Source organism: Rissa tridactyla, chromosome 13, assembly GCF_028500815.1.
Source record: "Rissa tridactyla isolate bRisTri1 chromosome 13, bRisTri1.patW.cur.20221130, whole genome shotgun sequence".
NCBI lineage: Eukaryota > Metazoa > Chordata > Aves > Charadriiformes > Laridae > Rissa > Rissa tridactyla.
In genome coordinates this window covers 5,982,716-6,005,338 of record NC_071478.1, presented here as the reverse complement: position 1 = coordinate 6,005,338, position 22,623 = coordinate 5,982,716, and the positions used below count along the sequence as shown (strand labels likewise).

The window sequence follows — 22,623 nt, the reverse complement described above, 5'->3', positions numbered from 1 at the left end:
GGGACGGCGCCACGCCCAGGCGAGGCGGGCGGCGCGGCGGCGGCCGAGCGGGGAGCTGAGCGGCGCGGCCATGAGCACGGACGGTGAGGGGAGCGGGGAGCGGGCGGGGGGCGCGGGGCAGCGCCGCGCCTGACACGCCCCGTTGCTTTGCAGACCTGATCGAGACCTTCCGGGCGCAGCTGAGGGACGACCCCGACGTCGCTTCGGCCGTGGCCGCCATCCGCGCGCTGCTGGGCTTCCTCAAGCAGGACAGAGGTGGGCCCGGATACCCCCTCAGCTCCAGGCGGGACGGGGACGCCCCTCTGCCCCGTGTCGCCCCACGGCGAGGGCCGCGCCGGCTCGGCCCCGGCCATACAGCTCTGCCTCTCCGCAGGTGAGACCATCCAGGGCCTGAGGAGCAGCCTGCTGGCCGCCATCAACACCCTGTCTCGGGTGGACTCCTCGGTGGCCGTCTCCTCCGGCGGGGAGCTCTTCCTGCGCTTCATCAGCCTCACCTCCCTGGAGTACTCGGTAAGGGCAGCCGCCCCCGGCCTGGCTGTGCTGCCTGCCATGGAGGGACCCTACTGTCTGACAGCAGATATCGCCCTGTTTTTCAGGATTACTCCAAGTGCAAAGAAATCATGATCGAGCGTGGGGAGATCTTCCTCAGGAAAGTCTCTCTCTCGAGGAACAAAATCGCCAAGCTGTGTCATCCTTTCATCAGAGACGGTGCCGTAAGTATGCCGAGGCAGGGTCACTCTCATTCCGGTGCTCTGCTGCTTGTAGTAATGGAAAAACAGAAGGGGAGGGGAGCAAAGTTTACTAACACTCACACCAGCATTGTCTGATGGTGGCTTCTGCAAGTATATAGGTGTAACATCACCTTTCATTTTATTTTGTCAAGACTCGTCTCCTCCCCCCCTACTTTGGTTTCCACACAATCCAACTTTAACTCGTGCCCTACTTCTAAGAGGTGCTGAGGAGTCACAGCTTCAAGTTTCCATTTAAAGTACTAGACCATCACCCCTCGGCCACAGAAGGCCCAGCTCACAGACTGCTTTGCTGTCCTATGGTTCATAGAATACAAGTGACGCACGTTATTGTTTAATGTTGGACAGTTGTGTGACATAGAAGCCATAACACCATTAACAAGAGTAAAGGTTTCCCAAAGCTCAGCAAAAAGTAACGCCTGATTTTTTTTTTTGACAGCGAATATTGACACACGCCTACTCAAGAGTGGTCCTCAGAGTGTTGGAAGCAGCTGTTGAGTCAAAGAAGCGATTCAGTGTTTATGTTACTGAATCACAGCCAGATCAAGCAGGGCAAGTACTCATTAATTTGTGTTTTATCTTGATTAACATGGTAAGTTCCAGCTAGCATCAAATCTGTCATACCTTAAGAAGAGTGGCTAGGCTCATTTGCAGCATTTTAAATGGTAATCGTCGCTAATATAGTTACAGTATTCTGGACAAGTGAAAAAAAAAAAAAACAATACTGGCAAGTAGTTTCCAATACTAAATATTCTCCTAAGAGTCTTACCTAGGTTTTCTTCAAAGGTTTCCAAACTTTGAGTCAGTGCCAGGCAACCTACATTTCCCTTGGGAAATGGGAGACACCTGATTTCTGGTAGACTGCTTGAAAAGTAGGCTAAAATAATCAGTATTATCTTAAGCATAGCAAAAAACAAAACAAAACAAAAAAACAACAAAAAAAACCCCAACCACATTTAGCTAACAACCTTGTTTGAAGATGCCAAATAAAGTATATTGCTGCTAGCAGGAGAGCACGCCTTCCCTCCTCAGAGCCTACATTGTTGCATAAATGAAACAGTAAATCCTGTACACGGCATAACAAGTTGCTAACCCAGCTTTCACTAGAATCGAGGACATTCAGCCAATCGATACACAATTTTCCAGCTTCCCTGAAATGACTTCTAGCAATGCATCCCGTACTTTATTTCTTGTTTCTTATACTCTGTTGATGGAAAAGCTGAGACAGTTTAGGGAATCTGTCATCTTAATAATCGCTGATGGACTCATCTTTATGTAGATGTAATTCCTGGCTGCTAAAACAAACTGACTTCACTTTCTTGGAGTTTGTTGTAATCTGATTGTTTCCATTTCCACACAGTAACTTACTTTCTATTGGAGAGTACATGATAAACCAAAACTACAAACAAGGGAACACGGGCAGTCATGGGTTTCAGTCTTTGAGAACAGTATTTTTCTAGCTTTGTCTTTAAAAAAAAAAGACTTCTAAGTTTCAAACATATTTTTTTAATAGTCAAAAAATGGCAAAAGCCTTGAGGAAGCTGAACATTCCTGTGACTGTGATTCTGGATGCTGCCGTTGGGTAAGTCTGATCATTAAATTTTAATACTGTTCATCACAATTTTATTTTGATAGTGTTATATGTAAGTTTCCGAGACACATGTTCAATCTACAGAGGTTGTTACTTAGTTTGTCATAGTCGTCAAACAAGCTAAACAAGTTACACCTCTAGGTGCCCAATTAAGAGAATATGCCTGCTACAAAACAAGTATTTGGTGTTCACGTTAGAATGAAAAATGGAGTCAGACCTAAATGTAGAACTTGGGGATGAGGAGCATCCTGTGGATTTGGCTGAGGTTATTACAGTGTAGTTACACTTCACTGTAGTTAGTATCTTATCACAGGCACCCACATCCTGTAACTGAGCATCATTCCTAGTCAGATTTCAACTTCTTCCAGCATTTACACAATTGCCAAGGTCCGGTGTGGCTGAAGATACGATTACTTAGTATTCCTGCCTGGGAAGCAGATGAAGGTTCACTCCAGGGATGTGTAACAGCCCGTGGACTTACATAGGTAGATGAAAGTAGTTCAGTAAAGTAAAAGACTGTTTGAATTACTAATTTCTGTTCTGTTGAGTGAGTCATTTGTTGTATTACCCAGTAAGATTTGGATTTTTTTCCCCCCTTTGAACAGCTACATTATGGAGAAAGTGGACCTGGTGTTAGTTGGTGCTGAAGGTGTAGTTGAAAGCGGAGGCATTATTAACAAGGTAATAGGTAGTGAGTTTATTACATCATTCTGTAAACTCTAGACTTTTAAAGTTTGGTTTCTTTGAAGAATTCAAGGCTTTCTGAAAAATCTTTTCTATTTGGATGTTATTCAGTAAACGTCTACTTATTATTGGAAACTGGGCAAGGTTATGTCATGCTAGCACTGAGTCTGTACGTTGTTTTCCATCTGTCTCCACAGATTGGCACTAATCAAATTGCTGTGTGTGCCAAAGCTCAGAATAAGCCGTTTTATGTGGTAGCGGAAAGTTTCAAGTTTGTAAGGCTTTTCCCTCTGAATCAGCAGGATGTCCCAGATAAGTTTAAGGTAAGAGAAATTCAAATTACATCTTAGCCAGCTAAGATGCACACTTACATGTCCATGAAAAATTTTTGTCTAAGCATGTCTTCACATTTGTCTGTATCTCTCTAGTGTACCTTACTTCACATAATGCAGAGCTGCTCTCTGTTAGTCATATGTCAGGCAGCTAGAATTTATCGTAATACTAACATTTAGTTCCTGAAGCAGTTCCCTTGCGGTGCAGGAGCAGCTGAGGACAAGAAACAGCTAAATCAATACACTTCAGAACTACAAATTGTACTTTATAAAGAAGATAAACCAGCCAAAACCAAGGTGGCACCAGCCTGTGCCTCACTTTAAAGTAACTGATTTCCTTCAGTTTTACCACAAACATCTGCTCAAGACCTGTAAGAGGTTTTAACTTGCAGTTGTGTAATAACTAATGGTCTCCCTTGCCTTCTAGTACAAAGCAGACACTCTGAAAACAAGTCAGAATCTAACAGAGGAGCATCCTTGGATTGACTACACATCACCATCGCTAATTACGTTACTGTTTACAGACCTCGGTGTGTTAACTCCATCAGCTGTCAGTGATGAACTTATTAAACTCTATCTGTAACAGAGGACTTGTGTACAGGAGGTATCATCTTCTTCAGTGACGATCACAGTTGTAAGAACTTGGAAGATGGTACAAGTTACGTGGCAAGGAGACAACATTATAAGGATTAACGCAATTACCAGCCTTGAGTTTTTAAAGCAAAACATTACATGTGGATGGACCACTGTTAAAAAAAAAAAAAATCCCAAAGTTACTACAGCTTCTAAAGCCCTAAAATAAATTATTTTAAGGATGGGTGGAATATTTTGGTATTGTAAAATAAAATACCTTATGATGTATTCAAACTCATTCTGAGGTATGCTGTTACTTACTGATCTGTGGTACGTACCTGAAAAAAAAATCAAAATTAAAAAATGCACAAGGGTGCAAATGGAAATGTGCAGCTCCTGCCATGCCATGCCAACGCGCTTTCAGCTTTGTTCTTGCAGGCTTGCTTGTGTGTCTTTGTGGACACCAGGTCTCTTTATTGAAAAAACTAGATCAATTCTGTTCTCTGCATTGTTACTTTGATATAAAAATACAGTTTTATTGAAATTGGCAGTATTTTAACGTAGAAGTGTGGTTAGAATAACTGTCAACCTTCGGACTCTAAATCAGCAACAGTTTCTGCTTTGAGTCGACTGTGGCTGCCTGTTAGTCTCTTCTCAAACTCTTCTTCACTAATTTTTCCTTTTTTTAATCTTTTCAAGAGCCTTGTGTCATTCAGCAACTCTTCCATATCCTCATCTTCAATATCAGAGCCCTGTTGACAGTTGAAAAATAGCAAATTAGACACAACAAAAAGGTTTAATTCTATACAGCTGACCACAAGAGAAGTTTACAACTCAGATTTTGCCAGGAGTTTCTAAGCAGGAAATAATCCTCAGTTTCTGTCTAGGAAACTATCTAATTCTCAGTTACACTTGCTGAGAATTGAAAAAAGCAGAGAGGAAAAAAAAATAAATCAAGTATGGGCCACCATCATGCCATACTGCTGGAACTTTGAGAAATAAAAATCTGTGCTACCAGCATTACTGACCAGCATCAGAGTGCTGAGAAATTGTTTTAGTGTTGGGCTTTAAAAAGCTTCTCTCATTTTGTTAAGCTTTGCCTGTCAACATCCTAAAAAGTTAATCTACACTCATCAGTTCCATCAAACTAAAATCTCATGGCTCTCTGACATTTGGAAGTATGTACCTGTGCTACAGTAATCACATGCAGTTTAATAGAACGGGCTTAGTTTACCTCTTCATGCTTCCTTTTAGCTGTTACTTTCTTTTTCTTCTCCCTCTTCGCTTTCTGCTTTGACCAGGCTTTGTTCTTTATGAATTTCTTTTTGCCTCCATTTTCCTCTCTTTCTTTTCTTTGTTGTTCTAACTGCTTTTGTCTCTGTTTTTCTCTATTTTTATCCTTAAATGAGATGGAGTCTGTATTAACAGTGACTGGAGTAAAGTCTGGAAAACATTTTCCTCTTAGTTCAGGCATCTTTGGCATTTTTAACAGTGCAAAACCTTTGGCAAGGCTAGCAAAATCCAGATCTGTTAAAATAAAGATTTTTACAGTCAGTTTCCTAAAAAAGTTAATTTAACTTAGCAAGTCACAGAAAAAAAAACCCCACATTATCTTATTGTGTTGTTTGCATTCTATACTTAATACTAGTAACAAGGGCACTTTTATTTATGTTATGTCAGTTTGGTCAAACTTGATAATTAAATGTTTTCTCTTGAAAACAACGAGAAACAAGTTGCTGGAAAAAATAGTTTTATCAGAGTCTGATGCAGCAGATCATAACTTTGAGAAATGGAATCCGTAGTTGAAGCTTGTGGACAATAACACTATGTTTTTTGCCAAACCAAATACTGTCTTCTGAAAGGAACAGTGAAAGATACTGGCCACTGCTGGCAATTACCTTTTATTCGGAAGATCAGATTACATTCGTGTTTGGCGTAAGCCTGGACATAAGACACAAACGCTTTCATCCCTTTCTCAAATACTGCCCTGTCAGCTAGGGCCATAGACTTCAGTTTTGGAAGAAGATCTAACACATTGGTCTGTGGTTTCATTTCCTGCATGGGACACTGAAAACCAGAAAAGAAATGAAAAAAACAAAAACAAAACAAAGGATAAATTCAGCTGAATTATTTAAAATGCACTGTGGAACTTCAAACATGCACTTCTTCCCCAGTAAATCTTCAGTCAGCTTTGAGACCTTTCCCCCTTAGTCAATTCAACACTCCACCGTTTAGCCCCACACGTTGTCACCCTAACCCAGCAACAGAGCTCGCACGCTGCAGCTCCAGAGAGGCAACATCTTCGTCTCATGCCTTATCAAGCTACGTTCTCATTAGCAGGACTAGAGAGAATTTAAACAACTAATCCCACAAATGCAGGACCCGACACAGGAAATTATTCACGTTGAACATAAAGAGCACAGAAGGTGCAGGCACACAAACTGGCGGTGGCAGGGTTGCGGGTAGGGGTGTAAGCCAGCGCTGCCCTTCTGTAAATACTCAATCTTTGAAAGGAAAAGCCTTTCCTTACTTGATGCATCACATGCTCACATTACAAACACAGTAACACTGGGAGCAATCGTGTTCTAACAGGAGCAGTCATTTTCTAACAGTTGCATTTGGTGATTAATAAGCAGCTCTTGTCTTTTTTTTTAAATTATGAACCTCTGCTAAAACATTACCTGTGCATATGACCTTAAGCTCTACAAATTCCGATTTCAAAATCCGTATCAGCAAGCGTGTCCCCTTGCCCTTTCCTGCTTTGGGCTAGAACAAAAGTCTACTAACCTTTTGGTTGATTGAGAGAAAGTTAATGTAAGATTCTTCCATGGGAAGCAAAAATACAAGCGCACTGCCCACATTGCCGATCCGTGCTGTTCGACCACACCGATGCACAAAGGCACTGAAACAACACAACACAGCGCTAACTTAACAGGAGTTGCTCGGTCTGATTTTAAACATTAGACAGACAGCAAAACGGGAAATCTGACGGAATGGAAAATACAGAGTGCTATATACTTCTGAATTGAACCAGCAGGAACCAGTAAGATGCAATACATGCAACAGTCCCACTCGACTGTTAGGACTAGATACTAAGACGGGGGGATCTGTTTTGGGGATGGAGTTTAAGCGTGTTGTAGGGAGAATTACAGAAGTTAAAATACACGGAAAAGCACCTTTTATGTGAACTTTCAAAGTATCATTCCTTGAAGAGCTCTGTCCCCATTCTCATCTCTGTTCTCACTCACCCTAGTGTCTCACCTCTTATTATTTGATATTCTCATACCATGTGCCTCTTTACACAAATATAAGTTGCAACCGCCCATTTGACTTACAGACATACAACACAGTCATTTCAATTCACAGCAGTTACAACAAAAATTGCAGTGTTCCAGCCTCCCTTGTTCATACATTATTTTGTGTGTTCACTCAGACTAACTTCCAGGGAGCAATTAAATCCCAATTTATATCTAAACAGTACAGTGACATGACCACAAGTAGAGTAAAGTTTTTTAAGATCTCAAGTTGTACCTTGCACTGCTAGGTGGGTCATACTGTAAAACCCAGTGTACTTCTGGAATGTCTATGCCACGGGCCATGACATCAGTGCAAACTAAAATGCCACTAGAAAGAAGAAAAATCATATTTTCATTAACCTGTCATTTGAGAAGAACCAGTGTCCCCCCAACCATGTATTCGGCATCTACACTGGAGAATGAGGAACAAAAAGTTTTAAAACACTTGTTTTTTGAAAAGAGACAAAATATTTGAAGGTAGTTGCAGCTTTTACCAACTAAAATTCTACATAACATTATGAAAATGTTATTATGAATGTGATTTATATTACAGCCAACATATCATTAAGAAAAAAATCAATTCCCTATTATAAATTCTATTTTAAATTACCACTGCATCCACCACTGCTGAATGTAATATTATAAATGTTTTAGTAAAAGACCTAAGAGAATGACAGTTTTAGCATGCTATTTTAAACAGCTCTTCTTCCAGCCTGTTGGCAATTATTTTTCTTATAAAATAAAATGCTAAAACTCAGGTCCCTTGCAATAAAAAAAATGACAGCTAATGGGGTGAGAGTTTCTTAAGCACACACTGCAAAGCTGACACAGAACACTTTTCTGCAGGTAAATTACAGCATTGCGTTGCCATATTCTTGTTCATATATTATTAAAATAGTATCCCGGGTTTCCACTCTGGTTACCAATCAGGAAGAGGTTATTTTCACTACCAGTTCCCTACCAATGGTACATTCATACAAGAAGGCTAATGTGTGATTGTAACACGTGACACTGCAGTGTGCCCAGTTAAAACAGTAGCACAGATAGCAGCAGTAGTGACGGGCTTCACAATGCGAACGTTTGGCCAGCAAGCAGCCAAACTCCAGAGGGTCCCGGGCTGCAGGATATCCTAAATCCATGTCCCTCCACCTTCCATGCTGCCACACGGATTATCTAAACGCTCCAGTCACATTTTCACTTTGTTTGTGACCATTCTTTGAGTACCTATGCATAGTTTCTGTTATTATAAATATATTCAAAAACAGCTAGTAGCACCCTTCTCCTCAGCACGCCACCACTTAAGTGGCAGAATAACTTCATCAGACAAATTACACATCCCTTACTATTTTTACTTTTGGCTGGTTTAGCCTATTCATACGTTCTTACCCTGGGAGTTTCCGAAACTCAGTAAAAATCTTGTTACGCTTGTGTTTCATTTTCCCATGAATGCTCATTATTTTTACTTGTTTAATTAAGGATTCCAAAGCCTTCCCATAGTATTCCACACAGGCACATGTGCTGTTGTGATAAAGACAGACATAAAAGCAAAAGATTATGCTGCATTTTTAATCTGATTCAGACAGTCAAGCCAGAGTGGTCTGAGAACTTTCAAAAATATACACTATCACCTATTTTTACTTAAATATTTACATCATTTTTACAATTGACATATAATCACCTATAATGCCTTACTTTAAAAATGCATATGAAATTTATGTTTCGCTTAATAAAGTTCAATACAATCCTGACATGAAGCAATGATCAATCTCTTCTTAGGCACCATATTCTACAAGACATCTATTAAAGTGAATCACTTTTAAAATGGCTGTGTCCTTGTCCAAACAGGGCACAGTTTTGGAATTCAAGTAATAAAACGCCATACTGTTTTCACAATGAAACACAAATAGAATTACCTGAAAAAGACTAGATGTTTTTCCTGTTTGTGCTGTCGAAGAAAATGCACCAACTGATTAAATTTTTCATCTGCTTTGCAGATCTACAAAAAAGAAAGAGGAAAAAAAAGTAAGAAAATGGACTTGATACAAAGTGATCTGCCAGTTTCCTCCATTCGTTGTGCACGGATAAATGCCTATGGGCATAATTTGTTAATACTGATCATTTGTACCACAGTTCAACACATGCAATATTACTCTTTCATGTATCTTGTTTTAAGTAAAAACAAATACTTAAGCTCCCAGTCTTCCCATCCCCAATACCTCTCCCACATTAGTTTTGCCAAATTCTCCTCCCATACCATTCACTATAAGCAGGTCAAGAAGCCACAGCACTGCAGCTAGTTTAAGGTTACAACTACTGGGCAGCCAAATAAAGCTCACAGAGCAGGAGAAAACAGGGTTGCTCAGTCAGATCTTTCTCCTCAGCTTGGTTACTTATCTTCAGAGAATCTGCAAGAGCTTTATGCCTTCGAGACTTCTGGTTCCTCTATTACTGTGATCCTAACCGGCCAAGACTTAAAAACTTATTGATGGTTTCTTGTTCCCTCTCCTTTTCCTGGATCTATCACAAAGTACAGAGGTTCGCACCATATAATAGTTCTCCAGGCGTGTTGGAGTTTTCTGTGTGTTGCTTGCTGCCACTCCCTTCTCTTTCACCGAGATGCGGACAGGATTCCTAAGACCTGCTCTCACCAGGTTCTCCACCTCTTGAGTTTGAGTTGCTGAGAACAGACCTGTCCGTCTCTGCTTGGGCAAAAAGTCCAGAATGGTATTTAAACTGCAAGTAAGCACATGTAAAATATAACTGTCCCAAGACTTCCCTCAGAAAGAAGCTTAATCATTGGAAGTAAGAGTTTATAAACAAAGTAGCTTTTATTAGAGTGCCAAGTATAGAGCATCTTCTATTGAGCTAATTATCTTAACTTTAAGAGAAAGGAGTCATCAAAGATTATTTGTTAAAGTGTTTTAAGATATTCCAGTGCATAAATTATATTTAATCAAGCATTAATATAGCATGTGCTAATATACATTAAGAAAAAGAAATTGTAAACTCTGTATTCATCAAGGAACAACTTTTCCTGATTCTCTTCCCCTCTTAGTAATTGCTTTATATAGTCTACAGAGCAAAGAGAGGTAAAAGAACAAAACCAAAACAAATCTAACTATAGAGGTCATTGTAGGCTGCACTCATTCACACCAATCATATATGAACTCATTTATAACTTTACAAGTATTACTAGAATTTATTATTTAAATACCTTGCTTCAAAGCCCATATCTAGAAGTCTGTCTGCTTCATCTAATACCAAGACATCAAGGGACTTCACATAACTTGCTAGATCCAGTCCATCTGCTTTTCTTCTGAATAGATCCTCCAAGCGGCCGGGTGTAGCTACAATGATGTTCCCACTGTTTGTGAACAAGACACACAGCAATTGTGTAACCGCAAGGTAAGGGCTTTTGGGGAGCTGCTAACATAATTATCACAGCACGAACCTGCACTCAAACTGACTGCATTCATCAATAAAAGCATTTCAGTTTGTCACCTCTAAGTGTATTCAAATTTCAGTGACTTGCAGACATTATGTTGATGGGAGAAGAAATGCTCAGGTGAAAGCACATCATTTGTGGTAATAGAAGTTTAGAATATAATCAGCAACTATAAAGCAACTATCAGGTAGAAGAAATATTTGGTACCTGTGTGCAAAAGCCAGTGACAAATACGATTGCTTCATTATTGATATCGGCACCAAACAGTTCCAGAAAATTATTCATCAGCACTCTCTCAATCTCACTAGAGCCTACCACTAGTACAACATTTACAAAAAAGGAACTGAAATATTCAGTGAAGACAGTTTTCAGCTCACCATGCTGCACGTTCTTCACCCAAACACCATGTAAATGGTACTGATATCATACATGATCCTTTCCTATTGCCTCACTGTGGAATATCTCACTCAAGGAAAAGAATCCACAATTTCCTCAGCATGCACCCTAACATACTCATGCAGTACCATCACATTTTACCACCATCAAGACCAAAGCCCTAATCTGGAAGCCCCAAAGTCAAGGAGAAAACCACAGCTGCAAAGCATTGATAAAAATCATTGACAATCAACTCACCCGCGTTCTTTAAACTTTTCAACATCTTCCATGGGATTCCTACCACCAATTAAAAGAATCTGACTAAAACAATAAAACAGAAAGATTTAGGTCATCTTTAAGTTTTGCTAGTCTACGAATGACAGAAGTCCAAAGAAAAAGGAACTATTGTCATGACAACCCTGAGTTTCACTCACCTAAACTTGGGGAAGTGTTTTGTGAAATGTGACAGCACCTCGTCAATTTGAATAGCTAATTCTCTCGTTGGTGTGATAATTATAGCCCCAACCTGCACATGAAAAACAAAAAGAATTTATGGAAAATAACAGACTAGAAGGAAGAATTGGGCAAAATTCTCCCTTATAAGTGAATATAGGCCATGTTTATGATTCTAGTTTTAGACAAAACATTTCCATAGAAATACAATAAAGTATACAAAATAACAGAAAATATCTAAGAAAGAGGCATTTTACCAATATGCAAAATACCTGTGCGCAAAGAACAGCATCTAATAATGATATTTAATAGCAAATAACAGTGCAAGTTCTCTGCACACTAAAACATATTCAAAGTCAATGGATACTAAAAAGCATTCAAAGACTCTTGTTTGCAGTACACCATTGTATTTGATATTTTAAGACACTTTTCTAACAGCTCAGAAACTAACAGGTTGATCACATCAAGTAAAAAGCTATATCTAAGTGCAAAGAAAGCACCCCAATATTTATTTTCAAGTTTTAAACAGTTTATTGTTACTATACCAAAAAGCTGCACACACATTTTACATGTATGCAGTTTTCCTTATTGGTACTTTTCCTGAAGTCATCAAACTTTATTGGTACATCATAAAAACATACTCAGAACAAAATAACTTCATCTTACCTGCATTTTCTTTAATTTTTCTTCCCGTCGGAGAAGGATTTCCAGTATAGGAATTACAAATGCTAAGGTTTTGCCACTGCCTGTTACCTGCAGGAAGGGAAACAGAGTCAGCCCTTTCCCAGCTCCAGAGACAAACTAAGAAAAACAACGAACTGCACTAAGGAAGAGCACTCACCGCTTCTGCTGCGACATCCTTGTTATTCATGAAAAGTGGAATGGTTGCAGACTGAAAACAGAGAAATACCACTTGAACGGCTGAATTTCCTATGGTGGAAGTAAACCCCACAGAGGCCCAGTCCCCACAGGGACACCAAAGCTCTCTGTAAGCGTTGCCCAAACAGAGGCAGTGACGGGAAGGCCAAGGGCAGCGACTTCCCTCGCCGCCACAGAGCCCATTGCCCGCTCCGACCTGCGGCCGAGCCCACAGACGCCGGCCCCCTCCTCCCTCAGGCCCTGCCTCCCCATCCCAGGACAGCCGCGGGGCCGGGGCGACCCCTCACCTGCACCGGGGTCATGCGGGCGAAGCCGAGCTCCCGCAGTGCCTGCAGCACGCCCGGACTCAGCGCCACGGGCAGCGACTCCCAGCTCCCCTCAGTCACCGCCTCCATCTTTGAGCGGCGCCCACGCCCTGCCACCGCCCGCCCCGCGGTCCGTCCTCGGCGGGGCCGGGCGGAAACACGCGCCGACGAACTTTGGTTCCGCCCCGGCGGGTTTTGCCCCCCTCTGTGGAATATAGCAAAAAAAAAAAAAAAAAATCCTATTTTTATGGCAAGCGGCCTATCACATTAAGTACTTCTGGGGTTCTGCCCACCTGTAGGTTTAGAATTACCTGCAATTTCTCATACCTGCCCACAGAGCAGGATGGCATTTCGATTAATTCCTGATATCCCAAGAGATACCTTATAAAAAAAAGCTTTGTGCTAAACTGTACTTCCTTAAAGTATCAAAGAAAAAAAGAAATACAAAATTGCTCCTTTTTTTTTTTTTAAAGAATTTGTTTATTTATCGAACCTGGGTCATATTTAGATTCACAAGCAATTTTTAAATGTACATCTTAGAATTCGATTTTAAGTGTTTTACACAAAAATATTGGCACACAACAGTCGCAATAAGGTGTAACAGCCACCTTTCTGAAGAACTGCTGCAAGTGTTTGCCCGAGGTTGAAAAAACTTTACCTGGAACATGAAAACCTGTAACAAATTTTAAATTAATTGTACAAAACTGTTGTGTGTTACTTGTAGAGGCTCCCCCCTGGAAAAGACCCCACCCCACCCCCAAAAATGATTACAACTAATATACATCAGTCACAACATAATCCTGGCTCAGCACCCACATCAGACGCTTCTTTAATTTTTAAACCAATCATCAGAGACCGAGGAAAGTAACTTTATACAAAAACAAATCTACATGTGCCTGAAAAAGAAAACACACCAGTATTTAGCATTATGCTAATTATGATCAGATAATGGCAGAGACTGCCACTTAACTTAAATAGAAGGGCTGCATAGCATCGCAATAAACCCCCAGAATCATTAACCCTTTGGCATCAGGAATCCAGATGTCCTGAACACTAATGCATCCCGCAGTAGCGCCAACAGTCTGAACTTTGGACCTGCAAAAACCAAAGGGCCAACAACTATTGTCTGCCAAGACACTGCGCACAACTGGCTTCCATATAAAACCTGCGAAAGACTAAAAACGATGAACATTCGGTCATGAGAGGAGAAAACGTATTTTCGTATCAACTATGTCATTTAAAAGAACTTTGGGAATAAGCTGATGTAATTAGGAGAGTTACTGAAGGCTTTCGTTTAAATAGCAACTAGATACGAATACTAGATTGGAAGTGGTCAGCTGTCTTCTATTCGTTATCAGAATAAAGTTCCAATCACTTCTCCTTGGCAGTTTATGTAAGTAAAGAAGGGACTATTTCAATTTCGTAACACCTACTGCAGGGTTAAAGATGTCAAAAATGCAAACAGTCATGTTAGGGCCTTGTACCGTTTTTTCCCTAGATAGAACCGCAAGTATGAAAATGGGGGGGGAAGTTAGAAAAGACATCAACATTGCTTGTTACTACAGTTGAATTACAGCATTTGCAGTTTGCTTGGACCTTGCTTAGCATACAGACTAGGCAGATTTAAGTGAAAAAAAAAAATATGCCAATTTAGTGACAAGATTTCAGCACAGCTTTTGCTACAGAAGATATAGAAAAACAATTCAGTTTTAACTAGGAAGGAACATAAGCAAATAAGTTTTACAGTTCAGTGAAGAGGGTTCAGAAACTAATTGACTTTTTTGTGACCAGGATGTTTGGTAGACAGTGAACTGAAATCCGCGACCAGAAAAGTACTCTTAAACAACCCTTCGGACTTCAAAAAACCTCTTCAGATAGTAGATTTGTCCCAGTGTCATGGCAACTAGTACAAGGGCTTCAAAGAATGACCAAAGAACCACTCTGCTGTTTGTGTTGTCATTAACTGTTAGGGAGAAAAAACAAAAAAACCAAACAGTAGTAAGTTACAAAGCATTTAAAACAAATTTAAAACACACTTTGTCATTTAACCTCAACTGTGGACATACACTGCAGCACCTTTCTCTATTCTGCACAATTTCAAAGAGGCCAGAAAGAAGCCTCTGACTGCCAAACAGAAGCCACTTGCTTTTTCAAGTAACAGTTGCACATTACGGTCTAAGTTGAGCAGGGAATTTTTAATCACTGAAGGTTCATAATTTTTGGTTCATCATTTTCTTAAATCAAACCACTAGTAACAAAACTCATAAAACTGGAGATATCCATAGGTTCAAAAAGTTGACAGGCCAGTGCTTTAATGTAACATCGTATTTTCACATTAAAAATACTTGCCCTTTATTCTCACCAGGCTTCCCCTAATGCACCACTTAGCACTCTCAGTCATATTTTAAAGCTGTATTTCAGAAAATGAGGGTTGTGACTGGAGAGTTCACCATATTCTCTACTTGGAAACAGCAGCAGTTCTGCTCTATTTCAACAAAATATCTTTAAAAGCCTTTGGCTCAATTATTAAGGCACACCCATTTCAAGGATGAAGTAATAGTTCAACCAACATGTACCCCTGGGAACCATATCATTACTGATATCTTCATGAATATGCCATTCAAAGAACTTTAGAATTTATGTCAATTACGCAAAGATTATTTTGCATAACAACCTTCATCATATGAGAAGCAAGCCAACTTAAAGAAGATTGCAAGCATCCACTACAGTCTTTATTGTACGGGCAGGTCCTTCAGAACTTGTTCTAAATCTTTATTTTTTATTTTTTTTTAGTAACTTAGAATAGCTTTCATGGACTTGTACTTTAAAATCCCATTTTGTAAGTTAATTTGAGAGGGGAGAAGCATTTAAGTCAAAGACACATACTTGCTCTATGTATTCTTTCACGAACTTCCATGTACTCCTGTTCATGCTTTACAGCTGTCATGGCCACTGCTAACTCATTAATCATCTCTTCTAGTTTGTTCTGATGAGCTGCGGAATAATTTCAGAAGCATTAGAAAGTCTGTTATTGACTCAAAGAACAATATGTTAAAATTTATGAACAGTAATTTCTTGTCGCAGAAGTTCTGAAAAATGCAGTCGGTCTGTACAGCTGAAAACTTTCTCTTTACTGCAAAGTTTAGTTTAGTTTTCATAGTGCCACTTTTCCTAACACATCTCTCTGGTATTTATTAAGTGGGAAATCGTCTTTCTCCATATCCAAACAGAAGGCAGAAGACACGCAATTTAGAGTCAGTACAGACCACTTATTTCTAATATGGGCATACTTTTACAGAAAAACAGAATGTAAGAACACATGAGATCAATACCACACACTAGTATCTATTTTGCCAATATCATCCAATATAATCCAAGCAAATTATCTCAACATTACAGCTTTTCCTAGTTGTTAAGCTTGCAAAAATAGAACGACCGAGAATTTAGCTTAAGATCATGATGCTGGCAAAACGAGATCACTTTCTGAAGCAAAGTATCACATCTTGTGATCTTCCCGTTCAGCTGAAGCACAGCATTCAGCAGAAACAATGCCAAAGGGGCCTGGAGAGGGCAGGAACTGGCTTCAGGATCTGGTATGTGGTGAAAGCAGAAGAGGAGGAAAATACCAAACCAACGGTAACAGAAAACTAGCTTGAGATAGTTCAGCAAATGGAAGGATCAGAGATCCAAGATTTAGTGATTTGACTGTCAATCACAGAACCTTTTAAATACACTCATGCTCAAAGAACTGTCCACTTACAAATTTATGAATTACGCCACTAATTTTCAAAGTTTTCTAGCACCAAGAGAAGTTCAAGATACCATTCCACAGACACGCTCTGGGCAATCAGCTCTCTTAAAGTCACAAAACCCAACACATTTTCCACTGAAGGGACATACTTGACTTTGAAGCTGCCTTATTAATTTTTTATTTATAAATTGTTTCAGATCACAGTCTGAAAATAAAGCTATTCAAAATAAAGTCTTATAGGGAACAGCCAAAAAGAGGACCAGAGTATAACACTCATACAAGCTACAATTAAAATTTTGAAGAGTTGTGTAAACCACACTCACTTTGCTAATATTGTAAATCCTTTATTTTCATGGCCAACTGGTCATTGCAATAAGTGCAGTTTATCAGTGAGGGAAGAAGTAACAGTTGCAGGGATTGTTTAAACCCACTCCAAGAAAAACACACTGAACAAAAAAGTCTTTGCCTTAAAAATTTAAAGCTGCACTAACATGCTTTACAACAGATATATTCAGACTCAACAAAAGATTTAACTGAGTCTTTAAAAAAAAATATCAAAAGTTAGAAATTTGTTACTTTTTAAGTGATATCAAACACTCAATGCACACAGTTATTTACTTGCTAAAATAAAAACCAAGAATTTATTGCCTTCCCAGCTACAGTTAGTGATTCCTAAATAAAACATTGTAACTTGTTACCAAATACATTCATTTGTTTCACAGCAAGTGACATGTTTGAAGTTTTTCCCCCTTGTAACATCACTGATAATTAACAACCTAAAAGAAGCTTATTGCTTCCAAAAGCCCCTGATTATTCAACACCCACTTTAGCAACAAAAAACAAACACTGTCTAAAATATCCAGTGTTCTTGGATGCTCAGTGTTTTTGTTTAATTTCCCCTAAAACTCCTGATTAAGTCTTCTGTTAGCCATAAATAACCACCTGAAGACAAACCGTCATGGACAGTTCAAGGACCTGATCCCAAGAGCTGCTACGTATATAAACCTCTCGATGAAAGCTTGCAGGTGCTCAGCATTGCTCAGAATCAGACCTTTTATGTAGTTTATTAAAAAGACATTCTCATGCTACAAACAAACGTTACAGAGAAAAAGCAAACGTTAGCTGTTAGTGAATAAACATATGCAAAAGACAAGATGCTAATGAGCTTTCAAAAAGCAGTACACATACCATCCCAGGTATCTCCACCACCTAGAGAAAAGTGTAAGAGATGAACACAAGTACAGGACAAAAGGCTGCAGATAAAACAGTAATTTACACAGCTAAGAGAAATTTTTTTATATTAGCACGTTTATCAAAGAGCTCAACTAATGCATGTAGTAGTCTACATGCTGCTGAGCAAACTAGAAATCAGAGAATGAAACTGATGAAAAGACTAAAGGATGAAAGCATTAGTTTCCGCAGATGGCCAAGTGATTCCCTGGTGATTTTGCATTAAATCGTGTAATGAGGTCTAAGAACATCCATATCCATTTTAGCTGTGCAAGAGAACAGCTAACTAGACAGTCTGAAGAAACAGGAATTCTGAGAATCCTAGTCAGGTTCATAAATCATGCACGTAAGGAAAAGCTCCCAAGTTGGAGCTAATTTTTTTCCAGGAGTCTCTCTCACCTTCTGTCTCCATGTCTTGCCCCTTTGGAGCTTCCCCAATATCAATAGTGAACATCACTATCTTGGGAGTCATGGTGGACATTCTGTTGCTAAAGCAAAACTTGTAAGTTCCATCCATGTGGGCAGCAAATGTGTATTTTCCACTGGACTCTCGATCGCCTTTATAAATTCCTTTATTATCAGGCCCTGTAATCTGGATGGGGAAAACAAAATATCATAAATTTTATTTAAAAGTCAGTGGTTTTGAACACACTGTTACAGCACTGCACGCATATCCTGAAGTTATCCAGTCAGATTTACAAATATCATCTGTAATCTGACTAGTCTGGCACTCTTCATGCTGTCTCTCCCACAACTCAAAAGCAGCTATGCATTTTTCTGCACAAAAGTCTTTTAAAAAAAAACCATAACCAACAAAACTTCTTGCTAAAGAATGCCATACAAGAGCCTCTCTCACTGGCCAAGATTACTGACCTTCCGTATTCAAGATAAGAAGCATTCAAGAACAAGTAAACCATAAGCTATCGACAGCTGTGTTAGCCAAATTAAAAACTGCAGGGGGAACCTTATCTCTGATGTTTGAAGGAAAGCAAAAAAGAAAAAAAGACATTCTCGCCTACGTCAATACTACTTTAGACATACAGTTGTGCACTGTTGCAGTTGCCATTTCAAACGGATCAAGGGCCTGAATACTGAGTGCTCAGGGTCACTGTGATCTTAAGGCTTCCATCCCACCAAGACACCAAACTCAGCTGCTGAGCTTCAACTAGTGATATCTGAATGGGATTTTATAGTTTCCTGACTCTGTCCTCTACTAGAGCAACGTGAAGTTTTAAGCTATTATATTGTCAGCAATAACTCTCTCATGTTTAAGCTATCCCAAACAAACAACTATCTGCTCTTCACCAAGATTAAAGCAACTCTTATTTATTATTCTCCAACTGATTTGACACCTCATTGAAGAAAAAGACTTACCTACAACTTTCAAGATGCCAATCGACCTGATTAAAGCCAACACCTTTTGATTCAAGGGGGGATACGCTGCTTCCAGAATAACGAACGTGCTTTGGGAAAGAGTAACGCTGTTCGTTCTCCCCGCCAAAAGGTTTATTACGGCAAGACCACACCGTGCAGAAATCTCAAGAGAGCGGCTGTGAAAGCAGGAAGACTGCCTTCTGCAGCAGTAGCAGGAACGACAAGCAGCCCCAGGAACCCAAAGGCCCGGGAAAGGCACCTCATCCCCTCCGACATGGCCCACGCCAGGCCTGCTCCTGCCGCCCAGGGAGCCCTTGTGCCCGGCCGGCCTAGGGCGAGCCCGCCGCACGGAGTCCCCGCGACCCAGCGGCACCGTCCCAAGCTCCCCCGACGGTTTAAAGCCTCCTCAAGTCGGTGCTCGCCCCCTCAGGCCACCGCTGCCTTCCCCGGGGCCGCCACGGCCTCGCCGGGCGGCGGGGGATGAGCGCAGGGCCCGGCCGCGGGCAGCCCCGCAGGGCCCGGCCGCCCTACCCTCAACAGGGCACCACCGGCGGCACCGTCCCCCCCCTCACCTCCACGTCGATGTCCAAGAACCCCCCCTCCGCCACCTCGAAGATGAGCCCCATCTTCGTGCCGGACGGCACCCGCTCCAGGAAGCACTCCTCGGCGTGCGCGTCGATGCTGACGAAGTAGGCGGCAGCCGGGGCCGCCAGCGCGGCCAGCAACGCCAGCACCGCCCGCACCGGCGACATGGCGGAGCCCAGCGGGAGGGGGCACCGAGCGGCGGGCCAGCAGGAAAAGGGGAGGGGGACTTCCGGCTTCAGCCACGCCCCTTCCGGGGCACGGGGCCGCCGCTCATAGGCCGCCGCGGCCCCAGTGCCACGTACGGCCCGTGCTACGGTGGCCATGGAGGGACCGTTGGGAAAGGGTCCGCCCCAACCCGGAGGGCAGGGACAGCGCGGCGCAGGAGGCGGGGCCCCGCCCTCGGGAGGAACCAATGAGAACGGAGTGGCGGCGGCGAGGAGCCAATGGGATTGAAGCGGGGAGAGCTGTCCTGTCAGACAGATCGGCGCGCGGAACGGGATTGGGTGGGCAGCAGGGGGGCGTGGCCCGGCAGCGGCGGGCGGGACGTGCCTGAGGCGGCTGAGGCGATTTGGGCGGGAAGCAGGGAGAGCGCCTGTCCCTCACCGCGGCCCAAGCTGCTGCTGAAGCCCGGGAAACCCAAACTTGCCACAGCAAGATAGAGATTTGGGGGGCAGCTAACGATCAACAAAGTAATGGGGAAGCCCACCGTGTGGGCTCTTTGTCACACACAAGAAAACACAAGGCAGGCGGCAGGCTTCCGTGTCTCCCAAGACTGGCTGTGTGTGAAAAGCCGTTCTATGCATGGCCATGCTTAAATACTAATTTTCAATTAAAAATTCCAGTCAGAAATACAGAATGTCGTGCTTGAGTTTAAGGAAGTCTGTTCTCATGACTAGCTGTTTTAATTGTCTGCAGAAGATTTAAAGACTAAAGCACAATCTGGCTTTCTAGTGAAATATTGATGCCTTTGGGTTTGCCAAGTAAGCACCTGTTATTGTACTGATAATGCTCAGACATTGTGTTTGTCTTCAGTTGTATGACAAATGTAATCCAAATGTTTGATTTACATAAGTAAATTTTGCTCATCTCACTCAAACTGCCACTTTTGAGCTGGCTGTGTCAGTGCATGCTCGGGGTGCGGATACGTGTGGAAGGGAATGTTTTCAGCAAGACAAGCACAAACTCGAGGAGTTGCGGGTCACGTTCATGATGGGATGAGAGACCTCTCCTGATGACTCACTGAAAACTTCCATTGTTTCCAACGAGTTTGGACCAAGCCAACCTTGAATCTACTGCTTTCCAAAGCACAAACTGCTGTGCTGTTTTTTCATCTATCTCAAAGTAGTTTTAGTCTTGCCACTAGCATTTTCTCTAAATTATGATTTTTTCCCTCTACATGCATTTATACATAACAATGGGAACTCATTTAATACTGAATCCTGGTGGTATGAACTCTTTCCTCACCTCTAACTCGGACAAAATGGTGATTGCACAGCGTATCTGTTCCCCTGAGGTACTGCAGAGTATTCTCCAAATGTTCTGCTCGTTCTGCCACCCCTTCCCATGCTTTCACAAGCGTTCTCTGCCAGGAAAGGATGACTACACCATTATTCATCCTTGCACTCCCTCTGGAACTTTGTGCAATATCCTGTGGTGCTCAGTTTCAGCAATCAATCTCATAAACGATATGAAGATATGTTTTCACAGGACATTGTCGATTATTATTATAAGTTAGGCAATTGAATGTCAAACTCAGGTGTTTGGAGAATGTTTTATTACCGTCCCGGCCACCCGGCATGGTGAAAATGAGTGCCTGGGGCAGCGCAGGAGGAAGACTGAAATTTTGTAACTTGTGACAGAATGAGATAGTGACAGTATGGCATGAAAAAGTTTCTCTGAGTGTCAGTGTTGCATTTCATATCATTCATCCCTCCCATTCACTTGCATTAGTGCTTTGCATCTGCCAAAAATAGAGAATTAGTGCTGTATTCACAACAGGCAGCACATATCAGTCATTCCAGGCTTGGATCTTGCAACTCCAGTTTTATTTTCCCTGACTAGTTCCAGTGTTTGACATTATTCATAGTGCCTTGTCAAAAATATAGTGTGTTACTCCTACACTGCATACAGCAAGTGGCAGGATTGCGACCTAAAATAATTTCAGGGCACATTTAATTTATCTCTAAAGACTCATCCGGAGCACCTCTTACTAAACACTGTGAGAAGAACATTTAAAAGTGCGCACTCAGACCTGAACGCAAAAATACTGGAAAACTTAAGCAGCAAAAATACATTTTGGTTTTAGTTTAAATTCCTCTGTAAGCAGATCCGTGCCAGCAAACTACTCATATGTATAAAATCTCAACGTGTGTGTCCAGGCACAACGACTCTCTTGCAGAGCGAGGGCCTGCAAACGCTGACACTGGGCCAGCTACTGTCTGAGACCTTTGCCACCCTGCAGAAGGGCTTGTTCGCCCCATGATGTTTGCCTGCAGCCATCTGCTAGCCTTCATCCTCTCTTGGAGCAGGGGATCACCTTGTCCCGGTACTGTACAAGCCAGCTTTGGACACGGGCGCTGGGCTCGCTCTCAGGCACACAGACACACCGGTGTGGCCCTGCCGCCACGGCGAACTCACTTCGGTGCTGGGTTCCATCAGCGTGGGATGCCGCATCCCCCAGCACACGCGTGGGTGTGACTTCTGACCCTCCGGGCATGTGGCTGTCATCCCCGGAGGAAGAAGCCTTGGGTTGATATCAGGAGGAATCCGGCTGCTGAAGCGACTTGGCGCAAGCAGCGAGCGAAGAGCCGCAGCGCGGGGAGCGCACACGGAGAGCCCGGCAGAGCCCCGACTGTCACCCCCGCTGTCACCGGGAAACCGGCGGGGCCGGGGCCGAGCCGCACCGCCCGCAGCCCGGCGGGGCATGCGCGGAGCCTCCCCCGGCCCGCCCGCCGCCCGCCCTCCCGCCGCCGCCGCTCCCCTCCCCTCCCGCCGCCCGGCC

The 22,623-nt window shown here is 42.2% G+C and overlaps 3 protein-coding genes across 6 annotated transcripts; 1 reads left to right on the top strand and 2 right to left on the bottom strand.

The window, feature by feature from the left end:
- Position 1: 1 nt before the first annotated feature.
- EIF2B1 (eukaryotic translation initiation factor 2B subunit alpha) lies at positions 2-4,223 on the top strand. The gene is made up of 9 exons (XM_054219625.1): positions 2-83; positions 154-255; positions 374-510; positions 597-713; positions 1,189-1,301; positions 2,263-2,331; positions 2,946-3,021; positions 3,222-3,347; positions 3,784-4,223. Exons 1-9 carry the CDS (start codon positions 71-73, stop codon positions 3,937-3,939), a joined length of 909 nt encoding a protein of 302 aa, XP_054075600.1. The 5' UTR covers positions 2-70; the 3' UTR covers positions 3,940-4,223.
- A 137-nt stretch (positions 4,224-4,360) lies between these two features.
- On the bottom strand, positions 4,361-12,844 carry DDX55 (DEAD-box helicase 55). 3 transcript variants are annotated; one of them, XM_054219619.1, is made up of 14 exons: positions 12,665-12,842; positions 12,340-12,390; positions 12,165-12,251; positions 11,480-11,571; positions 11,304-11,366; positions 10,440-10,589; positions 9,769-9,958; positions 9,139-9,221; positions 8,612-8,743; positions 7,461-7,553; positions 6,717-6,831; positions 5,828-5,996; positions 5,164-5,456; positions 4,361-4,681 (listed from the first exon to the last, which is right to left on the bottom strand). In XM_054219619.1, exons 1-14 carry the CDS (start codon positions 12,770-12,772, stop codon positions 4,514-4,516), a joined length of 1,794 nt encoding a protein of 597 aa, XP_054075594.1. In that variant the 5' UTR covers positions 12,773-12,842; the 3' UTR covers positions 4,361-4,513. The 3 variants fall into 3 exon arrangements, with proteins under 3 accessions (XP_054075594.1, XP_054075595.1, XP_054075596.1); XM_054219620.1 differs by lacking the exon at positions 7,461-7,553 and having other exon boundaries at positions 12,665-12,844; XM_054219621.1 differs by lacking the exons at positions 7,461-7,553; positions 8,612-8,743 and having other exon boundaries at positions 12,665-12,844.
- A 649-nt stretch (positions 12,845-13,493) lies between these two features.
- Positions 13,494-19,969, bottom strand: TMED2 (transmembrane p24 trafficking protein 2). 2 transcript variants are annotated; one of them, XM_054219895.1, is made up of 5 exons: positions 19,610-19,969; positions 18,063-18,255; positions 17,622-17,642; positions 15,569-15,676; positions 13,494-14,645 (listed from the first exon to the last, which is right to left on the bottom strand). In XM_054219895.1, exons 1-5 carry the CDS (start codon positions 19,943-19,945, stop codon positions 14,521-14,523), a joined length of 783 nt encoding a protein of 260 aa, XP_054075870.1. In that variant the 5' UTR covers positions 19,946-19,969; the 3' UTR covers positions 13,494-14,520. The 2 variants fall into 2 exon arrangements, with proteins under 2 accessions (XP_054075870.1, XP_054075871.1); XM_054219896.1 differs by lacking the exon at positions 17,622-17,642 and having other exon boundaries at positions 19,610-19,965.
- Positions 19,970-22,623: the final 2,654 nt, after the last annotated feature.